Source organism: Lonchura striata, chromosome 11 (assembly GCF_050655825.1).
Source record: "Lonchura striata isolate lonStrDom1 chromosome 11, ASM5065582v1, whole genome shotgun sequence".
Taxonomy (NCBI): Eukaryota; Metazoa; Chordata; class Aves; order Passeriformes; family Estrildidae; genus Lonchura; species Lonchura striata.
The window spans coordinates 20,733,545-20,751,003 of record NC_140713.1 but is presented as its reverse complement, the minus strand read 5'-3'; the positions used below and the strand labels follow the sequence as shown (position 1 = coordinate 20,751,003).

Sequence of the window (17,459 nt, the reverse complement as noted above, 5' to 3'; positions counted from 1 at the left end):
AACAATGCCAGAGCTGATGTCTTTTGCCAATATCATGAGTCAATCTTCTCTTCCAGTACTTGTTCCATATTATTTACAAAAATTGAATTAAATTTCTTCTTTAGAAGATAAATTTCTATTAAATACTAATGGTAATAGCCCTTGAAAACACTAAAAGTGACTATTTCTGCAGACACACCTTATTGAAATATTTATTTCCATTTTAAGGAATGTGTAAGCATTTGAACACTCAAACCTGCATATTTTAACTAGATCTGACCACAGTGTTAGATTTTTTTTTTTGCATTAAAAATAGTCTGCATATCTTTATCCTAACAAAGTGCAAAGACTTAAGCAGAGCAACAGAGATCTGGTTGTTACAGAGCAGTCAGGAACTGTGGATGATGTTGGTTCAGTTCCTGCTCTGCTACAAACACCTTAGGTAATCCCAAACAGGTCACCAAGCACAGATTCTCAGGTGGTAGGGAGGTAGTAAATGAAAATAATTTCATTCTGTTTCCTTCCTATGAAATACTGTGAGCAGCTGAGGCACTGAGGGTATATGTGTGCCAAAGAGGTACCTGAGCTGTGTGGTGATACAGACAGACCAGATGGACACCCAAAATGGATGGATATACACCTGGTTTTCTCCATCAGTAAAGATGCTCCAACAGCAAAGATATCTACAATGAGAAAACAAAATTCAAAGCAAAAAAAGCTCGCACTTAAAGAAAAGTCAGTATCAGGAATACAATCGGGGGGTAAAAAATGCCATTTCTGTAACAGAACCCATCACACTGTGCTTGGCACTTGAACTTTATGTTGAAATGTTCATTTTAATTGTAGCTGCAAGTGAAAGTTGTGCAATTTTATTAGGAAGCATCTGGTACAGGCAAGAATCAACACATGTGAGAACATGGATACTCCTAAGCAGACATAAAGCAAATGCTTAGTAATGGCAATAACAGCTTCTAGTTTCTGCTACTGTGGGGTTCAGATGAGGCCTAAATTACATCTTTCACTCTTTCCTAAACTGTTTGTTGTGCATGTGTGTCTGAGTTCTGCTAGAAATACACTGCTCACATTCACATACATACTGCTATTAACAGACTAGTGGCAGTAGCAAATACTACAATTCTTCTTCTCTTTTACACAGTATAATAATCTAATTACATGAAATGCAATGGCAGATATTCTGCCCAAGGAAAACTGATTCAAATACAAACTGCTTAAGGTTGAATGTCACTAAAGTATGATTGAATGCTGCATATAACCATGTACTCTTTTTCAATAAAGTTACTTGGTTTTGTCAACGTAAAAGTGAAAAATACACCATGAAACTATTAGAAAAGCTGGGGGAAGGGTTAGGTTCTGGATAAGAAAAATATAGCACCTCAGCATAATACTTTGGTTATGACAGAGTTTAAGAAATCAAGCACCAAGAGAATATATTGCCATGAATTATTGGTATCATGGTATCACCATGATACCAATGGTATCACCAGTTTAACATGAGGTTTTATGGCAGGAGACAACTTTCATTGTCAGCTGCAGTCTTTCAACAGCCCATGGAAGTTACATGACCTGCAGACATGTGTAACTCATGCCCTGTGTCACCCTATGAATACAGTACTTCTTTTGCTCAGAAAGCTTTGTTCTACTCAAATAAAACATTTATTGCCCTTGCTCCACAAGCTGTATTCAACATTAGCACTTCATATTGATAATTCTTCTTTTGGAATAGTGATATACCAGTTGTGCACACAATGATTTGTAGTAAAGTAATTTTTGTCTCTTTTAAGAGACCATATGTAGATATTGAGGAGGTTATAATTAGTCATTTCTTATCATAAGAGAAGGCTGTTCCTGAAGGACATTATCCCACATTCAGTAGTGCAATGCAACAAATAGATTTTACTCAGTCTCAGTTTTCATGTCTTGCTGTGGTATAAATATTCCATGCAGGTCCATATGCATGTCCACATTTACTATGGCTCGACCCAGCTCTGTGAAAGTTTTAGCATCCAAGATAAGTAGGAAGGGTGGATCCTTTGGATCAGACTTCACAACACAGGTCAGAACAACACCTGTGACATACAAATGAATAATTAGAAACATAGAAAAGTTTCACTAAGCAGAAAAGATAACCTCATATCAAAGAGGAAGCATCAACCCAATCTTCTTGACTAAGAATCTTGAAACTTGTAAGATTTAATACAAAACTCATGTAACCCCAGCTTTCAGAATGTTGGTTGTCATTATTTTACCATCGTCCTCTTCTTTTCCATCAGGGTTGGGAACAAAAACAGGCTCGGATGGCCAGCAGTCATCCTCTCTCCACTGGACCATTTCCTTTGTCTGGGTATTAAATTTTGCAATCTACATGGTTGTAACAAGAAACAAAAAATGTCAGTGACCCTGACAGTGGCTTTTCCCAAAGGTACAGCAAGAACAGACTGCTGACAGGGAGGACCAATGCTAAGAGTTAAGGCAGGTATCATCACAAGAAAAAACACAATGAAAATGTTAAATTTTGGAGTCACATTTTATGGCTGCATAATCACACAATGTTCTTTTAATTTCATTTCATTAGATTACAATTGCACCTTTCATTTACAGGTGTTTAATAGTTCATAAATGCTAACAGGCCACAAAAGACCCTTCACTATAAGTAATGGCCCTCATTGCAGAGAGTCCAAGACACTGAGTATTTAAGTGACTTGTTCCAAATCACTGAGATTATGTAGTAGAGCAGGAAACAGGATTTAAACTTGCCATTTTCTAATCCTGTGAATTATTCTCTTTTTATTGCTACTTCCATATTCCTCAAGGCCTTCTATTGTGCAGTAGGGTACATATGGCAGGAGAAAGGCTGTTCCTAGTGAGGTGTAAATATCAAAGCAGTGAGGCAGACACTGGTGTTCACTGAAGGAACAGAGTGTGGATTTTCATCCCACTGAGTGGCCAAACCAATGGCCAGAGGGGATGCCTGGCATTTGCAGTTCAATTCCATTAAGGCCTTTTCTCTACCCATAGAGATGCAGTTCTATTCTTTTCCATTTTGATCTTTAGCCAAAAAATACGTTTACACAAAAGTGAAACTATTCAAATGATTGGAGGAAGAATTAGAAAGAATTCTTTCCTCTAGCCAAGATGACAGCACTTTCACTGACAGACTTTACCTAAGGATTAGGTTGTTGGGCTTGCATTCATTAAACTGCAACTGATGTGAAAAAAGATCCTCCTACCATTATTTTTTATTATATTTGAGTCAAGCAGAGATTATCTACACTGCAAATGAGCTTGCAGATTTGTTTTTGTCAGATGTGCTGCAATAAATTTTCTTGCATCATGCAGAAATCCAGCTCTATTTTGTAATCAGTTGTGGTAATTATATGCAAGAACCAACAGTGACTGCAATTTGTGCTGCCTTGTAGTCACAGAACAAGAATTGTAGAGCATGAGCTTGCTCATATAATACTCATACATTTAAATCTTTAAATTACCTTAATTTTATTTAATATTTAAATCTTAATTAAATACTTTCCCTGTTAATCTGTTTGTATTTCAGGCTGTCTTCTGGCATCATGCACATGTAAACAAAGCATTTACTACCTCTAAGAGAGAACTAGCCAACAAAATATAAAGTTTCCCCAAAATAGATATTGCTTTAATAGTTAAAATTTATTAGGTAGTATTACAATATCTTATTTTTCTGCTAGGCTTCCTAAAGGGAAAAAATACTAAATATATACATGTAAATAATACTTATTTTTCCTACTCTCTCCTTTGTAGTTCCTGGCACATCACAGAAGGTTCAGCCCAATTTAGCAGAAAAGTAAGGGTCTTCGTAGCTATTCAAGAGACTTTCATGGAACATAAAGCTGGAGTAAGAAGCCTGAGTTTATGAAAACTTTATGAGGAAAATGGTACAACATGAACTTATTCTTATGATAAATTAGGCATTTCATGTTCCTTTGCATGTGAATGGCCCAGCAATGGGAAAACACTGACTTTATAAATGTTAAGCATACCTCTGTAGGAACTGGACTCCACTGGACTTGTGTTGCAAAGATATACTTGTATTTTTTGCCATTGTAGTCATAGTTGATGCGAGGCAGTTCTATCCCTGTGTAAAATAAAATTCAAGACTTAGGAACAAGACAAGAGAAAACCCCAAATTAACATCTATATGGACACACCAATCTTCAGGACATTTTGCCTGTAAAAAACCTTGGAATTACTTAATAAAAGTGTTGTATATACTTGGAATGTCTGAATTTGTAAGAATCTGACAATGGTTACTAACACAAGTAAGCCAGGCTGTTAGTTTAAAAGGCAACAATTTTTTATTCTTAGGGATTCATTACACTGGAATTTATGAGGGTTTTTCTGGTTTGGGTTTTTTTCTTTCTTTATAAATACATGATGTGAATAACTGGGATAGAATTGGAGGCTACTATTCTAAGAAATTACTTTTACCTCAGGTAATTTTGTATTTGCATATTCCTGTTATTATGCCCTGATCAAAGGTTAAAAATACTCTTTCAAAGGCAATCTTTATAAAATGCAGCTAAACTTGAAGTACTACTCATAACAGACTTATTTAATTCAAATTACACTTTTAGCAAGTAGATTTGCAAGCCATAGTAATATCAGACTTGGAATCCTGTACTAATACAAAACTGGTGTAGCATCAGATATTTAAAGGATCTATCTGACCTTCACATAGTATTTCAGGTTGGCAATAGATGCTTCCATCTTTCTCCTTTACAGCAGTTGCAGTAGAGGGAAGTGTGACTAAATTAGAGTCCACTAGAGCATCCTGAAAGAAAAATGCTGGAAATGTCATGGATCTCTAAAAATGTGCTTCTAAGTTTGATTTTTCATCAGGTTTCATATTGATATTAACAATTTGCAGATTAAACAAATAAGCTTCAAGAAGATTTTAGATTCTGAGGTTTCCATTAGAAATCTTGTTGCACTCAGAGTATTTTAATGTAACATAATATAGTTATTTTGAATCAAACTGAGTCCTTATAAATGTTTAGATACACATGGCTATGGTCCAGAAGTACCATAAATTTGAGAATTAAACGAATGAAGATGAGTTTCAAGGAATAAGGTGTCAAATTTTCACTGAGAGTCACCAAGGTTAGATTTTTGCACCTGCTAAAAATCAAGTGCAAAAATAGGTGTGATATACTCTAAATGTCCTACTACTTAATTCTTAAGATTGCAGAACAGCTGGTGTGATCCAAAACATCCTTTGTCACTGCTGCAGAGCTGTTTCTGAGAAAAGAACAGAGCAGCAATGTTCTAGGATGTAGACAGAAAAAGTAATATCCATTCCAAAGGTATCAGGCAGAAACTTGCCCGAGTTGCTGGGCAGTATAAAATCTTCCCTGCAAACAATGATGTAAAATGATGCTTTAAATTAAACTAAAAGATAAAATCTTTTCTCTTCCTCTATATATCACACTTAAATGAAATCTTCGAGTTTTAATTGAACCATTGCACCATTTGGGAGCATGCATTAATTGTATGTGGGCTTCCAGTGAAGTGTAAGAAACAGATTGTGTAAAACCTCATGCATGCCATTGCAGTTAACAGCCAAGTGGGTCTATCTGCTTCTGTTTGATGGCATTTAACTAATAATCTCATTGGGAAGAAAACAACAAGTTCTTCACAGCCTTGTTCTCCAGAGTGGATGGTGTCAGAACCAGGATCCAATCCACACAACCATGGCCAGCTGCCCAATGCCATTTCCCACAGGACATATAAAACCCAAACCTCCTGCACTCTTTGGGGATCACAGATTCAGAAATTTACACATAAGGGCTGGCAACTAATAATACACCCATTATTCACACTGATGTATTTTAAATTACCAATCAGAAAACAGGTTAAAAAGTAAATTTCTTTCTACCTTGTCATACTGAAGAGGAACCACAAATCTTCTGCAGGTTGGTATGGAGGTAAGTTTGGCATTCTTTTCAAAGTCTCTATTCAGGTTTTTTAAATAAAACATGTCATATAAGCTATTGTCTGTGTAGGCAATAATATCAAAAACAATGTGGCCATCCTCTTCATAAGCATTTACATGATGAAAAAACACCAGAGCATCAGTGTAAAACTTGGTGGGCACTTCTTTTTTAGTCCTCCTGTCTATAAAGTGAAACCAAGTCTGAAAGAGAGAAAAAATTGTTTAAAGCCATTCAGAATCAGCAAATAGTTATTTAGAAAACTGTTTTCAAATGGTAACCACCAACATTCTAATCACTGTGTATGAGTACTGAAGAATATTAAGATATCAGGGATTGCTGCTAGTGGACAAGGGGTTCCAACCTGAAGGGAACACAGCAGTAAAATGAGTGTGGAACAGCTTTAAGCTCATTTTACTGTGGCAAATTACTATTTGGGCTAGGCTGAGGATTGAAGTTTTCCAGAAAAACCTGGAAAGTCCCCTGCTCTCTTTTTAAGTTAAATTAATCTGCCTTGGTTGAGAGTTCTTGTGGTGGTGGTGGTGCCCTGTACCTCAGCAAGTCCCATGTGTTGATGCCCAGAGCATGTAGAAATAAGATACTCAGAAAACATATTTCCCCTCAGTTTCCAGTGAAATACTCTTGTTCAGTGCAGGCTTTTCCACCAGTGGGGCTCTCCAGAACATCCAATGCACATGGAGCAGATCTCACCCACCCCAGACCAGGACCAGGAGCAACTGGATCTGTCTCAGATGTTAGCACAAATTGGAATTTTTCTGCTAGCACACAATATTTCTAGGAGTGCCAATTAGCCTCTCACTCAAGAGCTTCAGCATCACATATTATTTCTGGATATGGGAGACAATATTCCAGACCATGCAGCCTCCAATAAAAAAAAAAGTGCAACATGAAAGTCAAGGTTTGAGGAAAAAAAAAAAAAAGTAGTGACTAGTAAAATGAATGAACCAGATGGAAGAGGTCACTGGCCTGCCTGATTCCATTGCTCAGCAGTAGGAAAAGTACCTTATCATCCTTATTAAAGGCCAGGCAGGAAGCCCAGGTGACACCTCGCATGTAAGCAGTTGCCATTTTGAGAATATCCAGTTTGAAGGGCTGCTCTATGAAGACAATGTAGTTCTCTGTGATTCCAAAGCTGTGGTAGTAGCTGGGGTGGAGCAGAGAGTGAGAAGGGATGGAGCAAACCACTTCCAGCTGCTTGAAACAAGATTTCTTCTTTCCTTGTTCTGAAGATTAATGATAAAAATTAAAATTCTATCTCTACTTAATTCTATTCTAAACTTGTGCTTGGATTTCTCCCAGGCAGGGAAGAACTGGTTCCTCTCAGTTGTATTTGCATTTTCCTGTTAAGAAAGTGTTTGTTTACTCCTGTAAAATTAACTTTGCATGCAGGAAGCAATGCAGTGAAGTCACACTGCTGGATCCATTCCTGCACAGACCCCTTGTCCTGGGATTTGATTCTACTGACTACTGTCTTCAGCATGGAGGAGAAATATGTTTAATTAAATCAGCAGCTTTAAAAAGGGGTTCAAATGTCCCTGTGTTTTTTAACTTCTAAGGAGATGTTCCCAAATTTGAGGCCCAGCTAGAAATTGCAAACTGCCTTTTCATCTGTGGAAGGCCTCTTGATTGTTCAAGAAGGGACAGGCAACACAATAGCAGCTGATTTTCAACAACACACACCGAAGAAAGATCTTGAAGGAAAAAGAGCAAGGGATTTGCTCTGTGAACAACAGACAGCATTTCAGCAAGGGCCAGTATTGGCCAGGTTAGACAGGAATTAACTCCATATTAGGTTTTATTTGGTATCATGCTTCCACTATTATCATAGTATCAGCATTTGAAGAGAATTTTCATTTACAAAGAAATAAAAATTTACAACTTCAAATTATGTGCACTGCCCTATAGAGAAAGTTGTTTTAGAATCTCCATCTAAAAGTAAAGTTCTTCCTACTGAAACACCCTGTTTACACAGTACTTTGTAACAGCACATGCCCAGACAAGCTAAGCAGTTAATATAAAGTTCACAATAAGCTGAAATTAAGAAAATGAACACCATTGGTTGCTAGAACAGCCATATCACCACCCTTGCCCTTTAAGAAAAGAAATTGCAAACAAGTTTCTAGAAAATACCAATAACAGATATATCTTACCTGGTACAGAGGAAGGAATCTTAAATAGAAGGTATTTTGTCTTCCCTTTATCAACTATTGAAGTGCCCATGTTGAGAACATTTCCAGCACTGTCATAGTGTGGGTGAGAAGTTGCCAGATTTACAGATACATATTTGCTGTAGTCAACCTAGAAAATGATACAACAAGAGATCTGAGAGATGCGTAAGAGAATGAAAATTGATCTCAGCTAACCCACAAAACCAGCAGATTTTTAGCCCTGGCAGCCCTATATTGGCACTCCATTTACAAATGGCTTTGAAATTTAAATAATGGAACCAAAATACTTGTTTAGGTATTCAAATGATCTCCTTATTCAAGGCTAAATCAAGTTACAGAATCTGAATTAGAGCCACCTCTCCCTTGAAGCCACATAACATCAGGGAGGATTAGCTAAGCAAGTTATTCTGCAAATGCCCATTTCACCCTGAAAGCACTTTATTTAACAGAGCTGTCTGGCAATCTGCTGGAGCTAAAAGATTTCTATTTTATCTGTTTGGAAATCTGATCAAAGTGTGAGCTAGAAAAAAAATTAATTGTAAAAATTAATTTCAATATCTCAAGTTCTCATTTTAACAATTAAATAAAATCTTACATAAGGTCCTTGAAAAGTAGTCACATAACTGGCCTACTGATTTTTTAATTACGTAAATAATTTTATAACTACAGATACATAATAATGGCAATCACCCAAAATAATCATGTAACTGTTCTATTATTCTTGCCACCTTCCTAGATTATGTACATGTGAAATTGCTTAAAGCCCAGCTTTTCCCAAACTAAAGATTTACATTTTAACTCAGGAGTTCTTTCTTAAAAGATATCCTTTATCTTTTGGTATCTTCACAATTTCACTTAACCACAATTTCAAAAGTAAGGAAACAGTAGAAGAAGAGTATTTTGTGTCCTGAACATGTTAAAGCATCCTTATGAGTCAGCCTGAAATTTATTTATCAGCAGACAAAGAACCAGAATGGCAGATGGTGGTTTGTACCTTCTCCAATGTCTCCAGAGTCTGTGGATTAATTTTCCTGATGAAGTTAGTCTCACCAGTAGCATAAAAATCATCCCCAGCTTTCATAATGTTGATCAGACAGTTGTCTGTGAACTCAGGAATGGTGTGAGACAAATAGGAGAATGCCCTGTCCAGAGGGAAATTTCATTAGAGCCACAGAAGCCAGAGCTGCCTTTCCCCCACGTGGGGCACAAGTGACCCTGCAGTGCCACCAACCTGGGGCTGCCTCTCCCTGCTGTGCCCACTCCTGGCAGCTCCCTGGAAAGGGTGGGAAAGCAGAGGAGATGGACTTCTCCAATGCCCATGGCCTGGGTGAGGGTTAAGGACATGCAAGTAACTGGTTTTGACACACAAATGGGCATCCAGGTCCATTCCCCCTGCCAGCTCTAGACATGCACCTGTTTATCAAGATGGGTTAATTACACCCTCTCCTCTGCCTGTCTTGGGAAAATTTGGCCTACCAGTTCCTACTTAAAAGCTGAGAGGTTTTTTTAGCTTCATCAAATAGATGGATTCATATACTCCCCAATTGAATATTTTTATTACCAGTGTTATTCCATATCATAATTATGACTTCAAAGAAGATGAAACATCACATAGGCTTGACAATTTTTTTTTATCAGTGTATGATTTCATCACAGTCACTAGAAGCCAAGACAAAGTTGCTATAACCCTTTTGAACTTAAAATGCTAGAGTTACTCTATTGCTATTGGAAGAGGGAAGAAAATCTCACATCAAGGGAACAACTTACAACATACCAGCTATTTTGCAATAACTGTCTGTGTATGTGTTCTTATCAAATACCAGGTTCAAGGTCACCAGAGGAAGTTTAGTGGCAAGAAAGAGAGAAGGGCGACCTATTTGCAATTATTAGTGAATCCTTACAGCCAATTTTACAAGACCAAGGATAACATGATGGCCTGCACCTCACCTTTCTGTTAAACCATCTTTAATCAAAATGTTTTTCTAATTTTTTGTAGCTATTGATGCTTCTGTATTTTTTTGTTGAATAGGCTTTGTATTAATACCTTCCCTATCTCTAAATGTTTTCCTTTCTTGCTGCTTCTCCCCTTACACAGCATCAAAATGTTTCACTAAGTGGAGAAAATGTTTGTTTTCTATATAATCTACTTGTGTTAATGAATAAAGCAGCAAATATTGGTGATAAAATGAATTTAAGATACTTGCCTTAGACTAACCTATGGGCAGTTCATATCTCTTGGCCTTTTCAATATTTAGCAATTGTAAATTTACAAATCAACATTGTATTTGTACATATGTGTCAAAGGTAAACAGAAAGACATCTGTGCTGAAGAGAGAAGTAGATAGAAGAATCTTCTTGAGAAAAGCATTGCTTACTTAGCAAATATGTTTTTGCATGGATCTGGATAAGCCATAGTCCCAAATTCAGACACCACGATTCTGTTTGCTTCTATGTTACAGTTGTATGTGTCACTTCGGAGAAATTTACTTCTGTAGTAAACTTCACCTGAGGAAGAACAAACAAGTCTCAATCACATTTTATATTTAGTTCTTAAAAAAATTAGCACAGGTAGAGCCAGAGTTGCTCAAGCAGCCAACAATAGTTTGGAATGAAACCAACAATATCCCCAACTGCCTGTTTTAAAGGCTTTATGGCTGCTGAGACTGGTAACAGTTTGTCAAGATTTCCTGACTCCCACTACTAATACTTTTGAGGGGAAAGGAGGAATTTGGATAAACTGTTCCAGAAAATAAAACAATATGTGCAAAAATAATTAATTATACAATCCATTTACGGGTGGTGAAAAATCTCCTGTATTGGCAAACTTTAGTCATGGGAGTAATGGATTGCTTGAAGGAATCAACAGTTTAATGAATACTTGAACTAACTGAGCCCTGTTTGCTTTAGGTAAGTAAGATATAGTGGCAATTTAAAAAACACTGATTATTTCTTTATAGGTTATTTTGTTAAGGATGTAAAGCTGGATAGGATAGAGATCCTGCAATGGCATTAAATGCTTCCAATCACAGAAATGGGAACTAAAAAGTAAATACTAGGATTAGAGGATAACAGGAGTAAATCCCATTTTTTAAAATAGATACATATTTTTTTGCCACAAGAATCCAGATGTAAACCATCCTGTCTCATGCTGTGTGACAGCTGAATAGGTGAAAAATGTTTGAACTGAAAAAAAGGAAATTGAATTGTTCAGGGTAGATAGCTGCCTGTTTTATCTCCGTAAGGATGACAGGTAGGAGGAGAGACTGCAGGGTGTCAAATATACTGAGGTTTGACATGTGCAGTGACACAGTGGCCCAGTTTCTCTCCTGGCAGCTGTTAGAGCTGCAACCGAATCCCAAAAGGGGAGTGCTGGTCCTCCCTGAAACTGAGCTGTTCATCCACAGCAGAAGAGCCTCTGGGCACCACAGTCCCTGTGGCTGATCCACAGGAAAAAACACAGGTTTTCTTGGCCCGGGTGGAAGGTGAAGGCTGCCCTGCAGTGACCTGCCCAGAGCTGGGTGTGCTGTGCTGGGGTGACAACAGCTCTCAACTTCAGCACTGCAGAAGGAAGGACAAGTAACATCTCCCTGCAAACAGCCCTGCAGACACTCCAGCTGCTGCTGTGGAGGGTGAAGTGTCAGGGAGTGTGTGGAGAGACTGCCCCCACATCATTTCCCCCCTCACACAGCACTCTGCAGACAAAACCCACAACACCCCAGCCCAACTCGGAACAGAATTAGCAGTGTAAGGCACCAAAGTGTGGGTTGTTGGGTTCCTTTCAATCCAGTGTGCAACAACTTACCATTTTTAAATGTAAAGCTGTGCAGCAGAGCCAGGCCATCAAACCAGTGGTTGTACTTGCTGTCCCCTATGGTGTGCATCCCTGGGCCATTTCGGAGCAGCATCCCTTGCAACCATGTGGGCAGCTGCCCTATAAACAAAAAGGGCATTACCCATTCATTTAAGCAAGGAGAATGTTCCAGGATAGTTTTCCTAAAGGCAGAGGCTTCAGGTAGTCAGACAGACTGCAGGTGTGTTGAGATTTGTAATACCATATAATTATATTGAAGTTTGGGTTAACTAAAATTTCCCCTACTCAAAAATGTGGCACTAATGACATTCTGCATGTCAGAATTGCTATCAGAGATTACTATAACAAAATGAGATTGCTGGAATTTAATTTGTTAACTATCAGGAAGTAAATAAAATTGGATCTTTCCTTTCTGCATTCATATTTTACACTGATACAATTAAACCCTTCTACTTGTGCCAGAAAAAGCTCAAGCTTATCAGAAATAAACATATTGTATAGGTTATATGATTTGCACTGGCTTTCAGCACATCAGCTTAGACTTCAGGCTAAATTAATTTCACTAAAATTTCATTAATTAGATTACACAGCATAATATAGTGTCATTTGGGAAGTGCTTTTGTGACACTAGTTATAATGTAGTGTTTTGTACACAAAATATAGGAATATTGTACTGAAAATGTATAAGTGCTGTTGAGACTTGCACCATAAATGTTCCTCATCAAATCCCTGTGAGAAATGCATCACCTATTACTTGAATCACAGAATAATAACAATTAAAGAATGTCAATAGATTTAAAGAGATTAAAAAAGGCATATCATATATTAAATAAAAAGCTTGACTTGCTTCTTCATGCATATGACTCTTGAGGGAACATTTAGTAGTTCTCCACACAATTCCTGCACTAGGTATTGCCTTTGCATAAAAAGCTCTTCAGAACTTATATTCTCCTTATCATTTAGTTTGGGATTCCACACTGATTATATTGACACACTTTCTTGTTAAAACCCCTTTACAACAATTAGAAATGTCCTCCTAGGCACCTTAAAAATTAACTCATTCTAAACCCTGCTTTGGGCAGGCCTGGTAGACCAGGTTGCTCAAAATCCCATCCAGCCTGGCCCTGAGCAATTCCAGAGATGGGGCAGCATCTTTAGGGCATAACTCTATTAGGGTTACAGTTCTGGATTACATGAGGTACATAAAAAATTGACACAATGGAAGAACTTTCATCATCATCATTATTGTTGCTGTTATTTTCTAGAAGAGCCTGGAAAACTTATCCTTACTTCCCTTTTTAACATAAGAAACTCCAAGGCAATAACTATAGTATATTTTTTTTTATGATAGTTTTGCTGGGAAAGAAAAGAAAGGGAAAATTATCTTTTTAAAGCACTGTGGACTTAATTTAACTTCTGAAATTTCTGGTGCAATTCCACATAATTTCAGTGTGAAAAACAAGGAGCAAAGGGTCAACTAGTGAGGTTTTCAAATAATTCATCTTAGATGGAATTAAGCATTCCTGTAAATCACACTGGGTACCAAATCAACATCCAAAACTGCTTATGCAGCTTTAAAAATGTGGACTTTATTCTTTTCTGTAATGGATGATGACACATTAGTGACACAGTGAAATCCCCAAATATTTGAACATTTATTAACTATGGTAACAATAGAATCTCAGAAAATCATATGGCTGTAGGAGAGGATGGGTTAAATTGCAGCTGATGTCAGAAGTGTGATAGATATTTACAGTGCACAGCCTGAGTAACAAGGAGCCAAAATACTGGCAGAGCTCAGGACTACCAAAATATTTGAAGAGGTCGTGGTTCTCTTTTATTTCCTTTAGCAAAGAAGGAATGTATTGCATGTATAACTTGACCTTCTTCAGAAGGTACGCAGTCTTTGTTCAAATAAACTATTGCATAATAGAGATCAGGTTTGATAAGTTGCTTATTTGCAAATAACTTCAAATGTTTTGATAATAAGTTGTTATCTTGAGGAAAAAAATAAATCCATAAAAGCATAAAATAAATAAAAGGCATTAAAACAAAGCACTTTGTCTGATTTGGCACAAAGTCTTTTTCAATTCAGTCATGACAATGAACAGCAACAGAGCCCTGCAAATGTTAAGTTTTGTACTTGGGAATGGCAGATTCCTAGCATTTCTTGGACTACATATCACAAGCAACACAGCCAAGATTTACTAAGATTTACAGCAACAAACCTCTCCTGTAGCTGTATGAAAAAGTCTTCTGTAAAGTAAAAGAAATCAAGAAATATAAAGTGTTGGTCGAGTATTGTAAAATGCAGGCAAACCCAGTAGGAAAAAATTATGATGTCTGACTCCAGTTCAGAAGGCTGAATGATTTCTTTAATATAACTATGCTATAATACATTAATATATTATTTTAAAAAGATACTAAAACTACATAGCTACTTTTTTCTAACTACTATATCTAACTCACAACTCGTGACACTCTCGTGAGAGTCGAGACACAGGTGGATCTGATTTGCCATCAGGCTCAAACAATCCTCACCAGACTCCAACCAAGCAATGACCCCAGGTAAAAAAATTCTCCAAACACATTCCACATGCGTAAAACGAGCAGAAATAGAAAATGTTTTCTCATTCTTTCCTCTGTGCTCCTCTATGAAAAAATCCTGAAAGAAAGAAGAATATCCCTGCGACAGGTCGAGTGTCATCCCTAGCCTAGAGAGCCATTTTAAACTGCGTCGCCGAAGGATACCCCCGCAGTTTCTCCTCTTTTTAACGCTAGCCTGTGGCATCCTGTGCTGCTGCTTTGCCACTTAGGAGTGCCACCGGAGAAGAGCCCCGATTTTAGAGCCCCGATTTTAGAGCCCCGATTTTAGAGCCCCGATTTTAGAGCCGTCCCCCGGAGCTCCGGAGAGCCGAGGGCAGGGGAGGGCTGCGGGGAGAAAGCGAAAGTGGGAGCAGAGCCTTGGCGGAGGGGCGTCCGAGCTGGAATCCCTCATCACCAGCTTCAACGAGCCCTGTTAAAGAGACTTTCGAAAAGTACACAGAGATGCTCACGGAGCGAGAAAAATCCCCCAGTAGCGTCACAAATATTATCTGAGATCAGTCCTTTAAACAAAATTCCCTTGCGCCTCTTTCAGTTTCCCTCGCGGGTGAAGAAGAGTCGCAGTTTTTACGGATCGGAAAACACCAAAAGAGAGGCTGGTTTTACAACAGATTTTCCTTCACTTACCCTGCACCTCAGCTTTTATGGGCTCTGGGTGCTCTTCCTTATTCCTGCCATAGAGCGTGTCCATCTCGGAGGGAATCCCCCGTGCCCGCGCTCCGCCCGGCCGCTCCTGCCGGCGCCGCTGTCCCCCAGCCTGGGCTAAGGGCGGCTCTTTCCTGTTACATATAAAGAAAAGGTCAAAGTGCAGCCCGAGCTGCTGGCTTATAGATTGACTATTTATAATAGCTGATCTTTAATCCCCAGAACATACGCTCTAATTCTTGCACATTCGTATTAAAATTAACTCTTCCTGTAGCTCGAAGGGGATGTAAGAAACACGTTAACTCTGCTATTTGCTCCTTAGGAGTCTGGCAGAGGGAGGCAGGCACACCCAGCTGGGGTGGCTGAGACATCACCTGCAGCTTTCCAGGTAAATGTTAGACATTGCTAAGGATGCTTGTCCCATTGTCTGGTAGGAAGAGGAAAAGAAAGAGAAAAAGAAAAGAAATCTCTGCTCACTGCTCTGGATTTGGCACTTTGGGAATGGCAAACACTTCAGAGCAAGGGATCATCCTTTTCATTCTTTGATTTTAAACGGAGCTGTTCTGTAAATTAGCAAATTATCACCATGGAACAGTCATGTGGTCTATTTCTTTATGTACAAGCTGTTCCAGAGTCAACTGAGTGGCACATCTTTGAATTAAATATCTTCTCACTCTACCATATTCTCCCATATGTGACCCAAATCCACCTATGAAAGTATGGCAGGATTCCATAAAACTAAGGCAGAGTTTTAACTTCATGCTTTTGTTTCTAGATAAGGTACTTAACTGAGTTCAATGTTGTTAATTTAAAAATCCTCTGGAAAGAGAATTATTTCAATATAAAGCATGTGATTGCAGAGTAAATCTTAGGCTCCATTGACCATGAAGGATAAAGAAAGTATTTGCACAATTATATATTATGCAATTTCATATGGGGTTACCCTAAAATCCGATTTTTTTCAGCTGAATCACCATTGTTCCCGAAATGTTTAACATCACTTCTTAAGACTGACTGATTTCTTAGAACTAAAACAGTTACTTTATTCAAAATACAATATGTTCTACAGACTCTTCTGACACATTTATTATACATCATTCCTCTTCTCCAAACCTCCTGTCTGTTTGATGGCTGATCTTCACTCCGAGAGATCATCACAACAGTGTGCCTTGGGCTCTTTTTAGAAAGCACTGACAGAAGCAGATAACAAAATAAAAAGCCAGATTAGAAGAGAAAATATAAGGTCTTTGTTTGAATTAGTAATGCTAATGAACAGCAGGATTGAGCCAGAAGGCTGCAGGAGAGGAAGAGGATCAAAATCCACAAATATATGGAGATACAAACACAGAGACCTGCATGTCCACCATACATATGCCCGTGGGTATTTGCATGTGTGTGTGCATTGAGATGTTGATTCACTTTTTACACAAAGCCAAGTAAGGGATTTTTCAGCAATGTTAGGGACTGAAAAGGATCTGGCAATAAACCAAAGCTGCTCTCAAGTCTACTCTCACTAAGCCATGGGGACTTTTTCTCTCTCCACAATGTTGTTTTGCTTTAATATATTTGTTTCAGTGCATCCTCATCCATTTATGTCTGCACTCTTAATGCTGCAGTTTTAATTATCTGACCTGTGAGATGTCTAATCTGTAGTGTTATTAAGATTTCCATGGAGCAAACAAGCAATAAAAAGATTAATTCAAACCTCTTTTGCCTCCTCTAGACCAAGTGTTCATGTAGGTTAAGGTTCAGCCATGATGAGATAATTGGAAATCTTGTTAAAAGTTGTCTGAATGGAAGAACAAGGAGCTGCAGATATCCAGCAGCTTCTGAAATCAACCTAAATGTGTTTGGTAGCTAATTTTAGGTGTCTGTGACTGAAATTTTTGTCTTATATGTTGTACAATTTAAATAAAGAAGCTTTATGAAGTTAGTTTTTCCTGCTTGTCAGTAAAAAAATACTTCATTTACCGGTAAAATATTTTTTTGTTGTTTTCATCGCACTTATGACAAATAAGCAGTTCAGTATAGTGTGGAGATTAATTTTCTTGCCAACCGTGTGATTTCCCCTCTTTTTACATTGAAATGGCAAAATATCAAAGCATTGATTTACAATTATAGTGTTTAATTATAAGCAGTAGAGGATGTGGATTAGGTGATTTTTCTAATTTTATCATTTCACAATGTTTCTTCTTGTTGCAAAACCCTTCAAATATAAATTTTCTCCCAAAAAATTCTCACATTTCT

The 17,459-nt window shown here is 37.8% G+C and overlaps 1 protein-coding gene across 1 annotated transcript; it reads right to left on the bottom strand.

Annotated features, from left to right (window-relative positions):
- Positions 1–795: 795 nt before the first annotated feature.
- On the bottom strand, positions 796–15,460 carry BCO1 (beta-carotene oxygenase 1). The gene is made up of 12 exons (XM_085589881.1): positions 15,442–15,460; positions 15,195–15,346; positions 11,955–12,083; positions 10,528–10,657; positions 9,147–9,294; positions 8,135–8,282; positions 6,987–7,207; positions 5,909–6,166; positions 4,702–4,804; positions 4,014–4,108; positions 2,247–2,358; positions 796–2,066 (listed from the first exon to the last, which is right to left on the bottom strand). The coding sequence occupies exons 2-12, from the start codon at positions 15,256–15,258 to the stop codon at positions 1,894–1,896; spliced, it is 1,581 nt and encodes a 526-aa protein (XP_085446007.1). The 5' UTR covers positions 15,259–15,346; positions 15,442–15,460; the 3' UTR covers positions 796–1,893.
- Between the last annotated feature and the right edge of the window lie 1,999 nt (positions 15,461–17,459).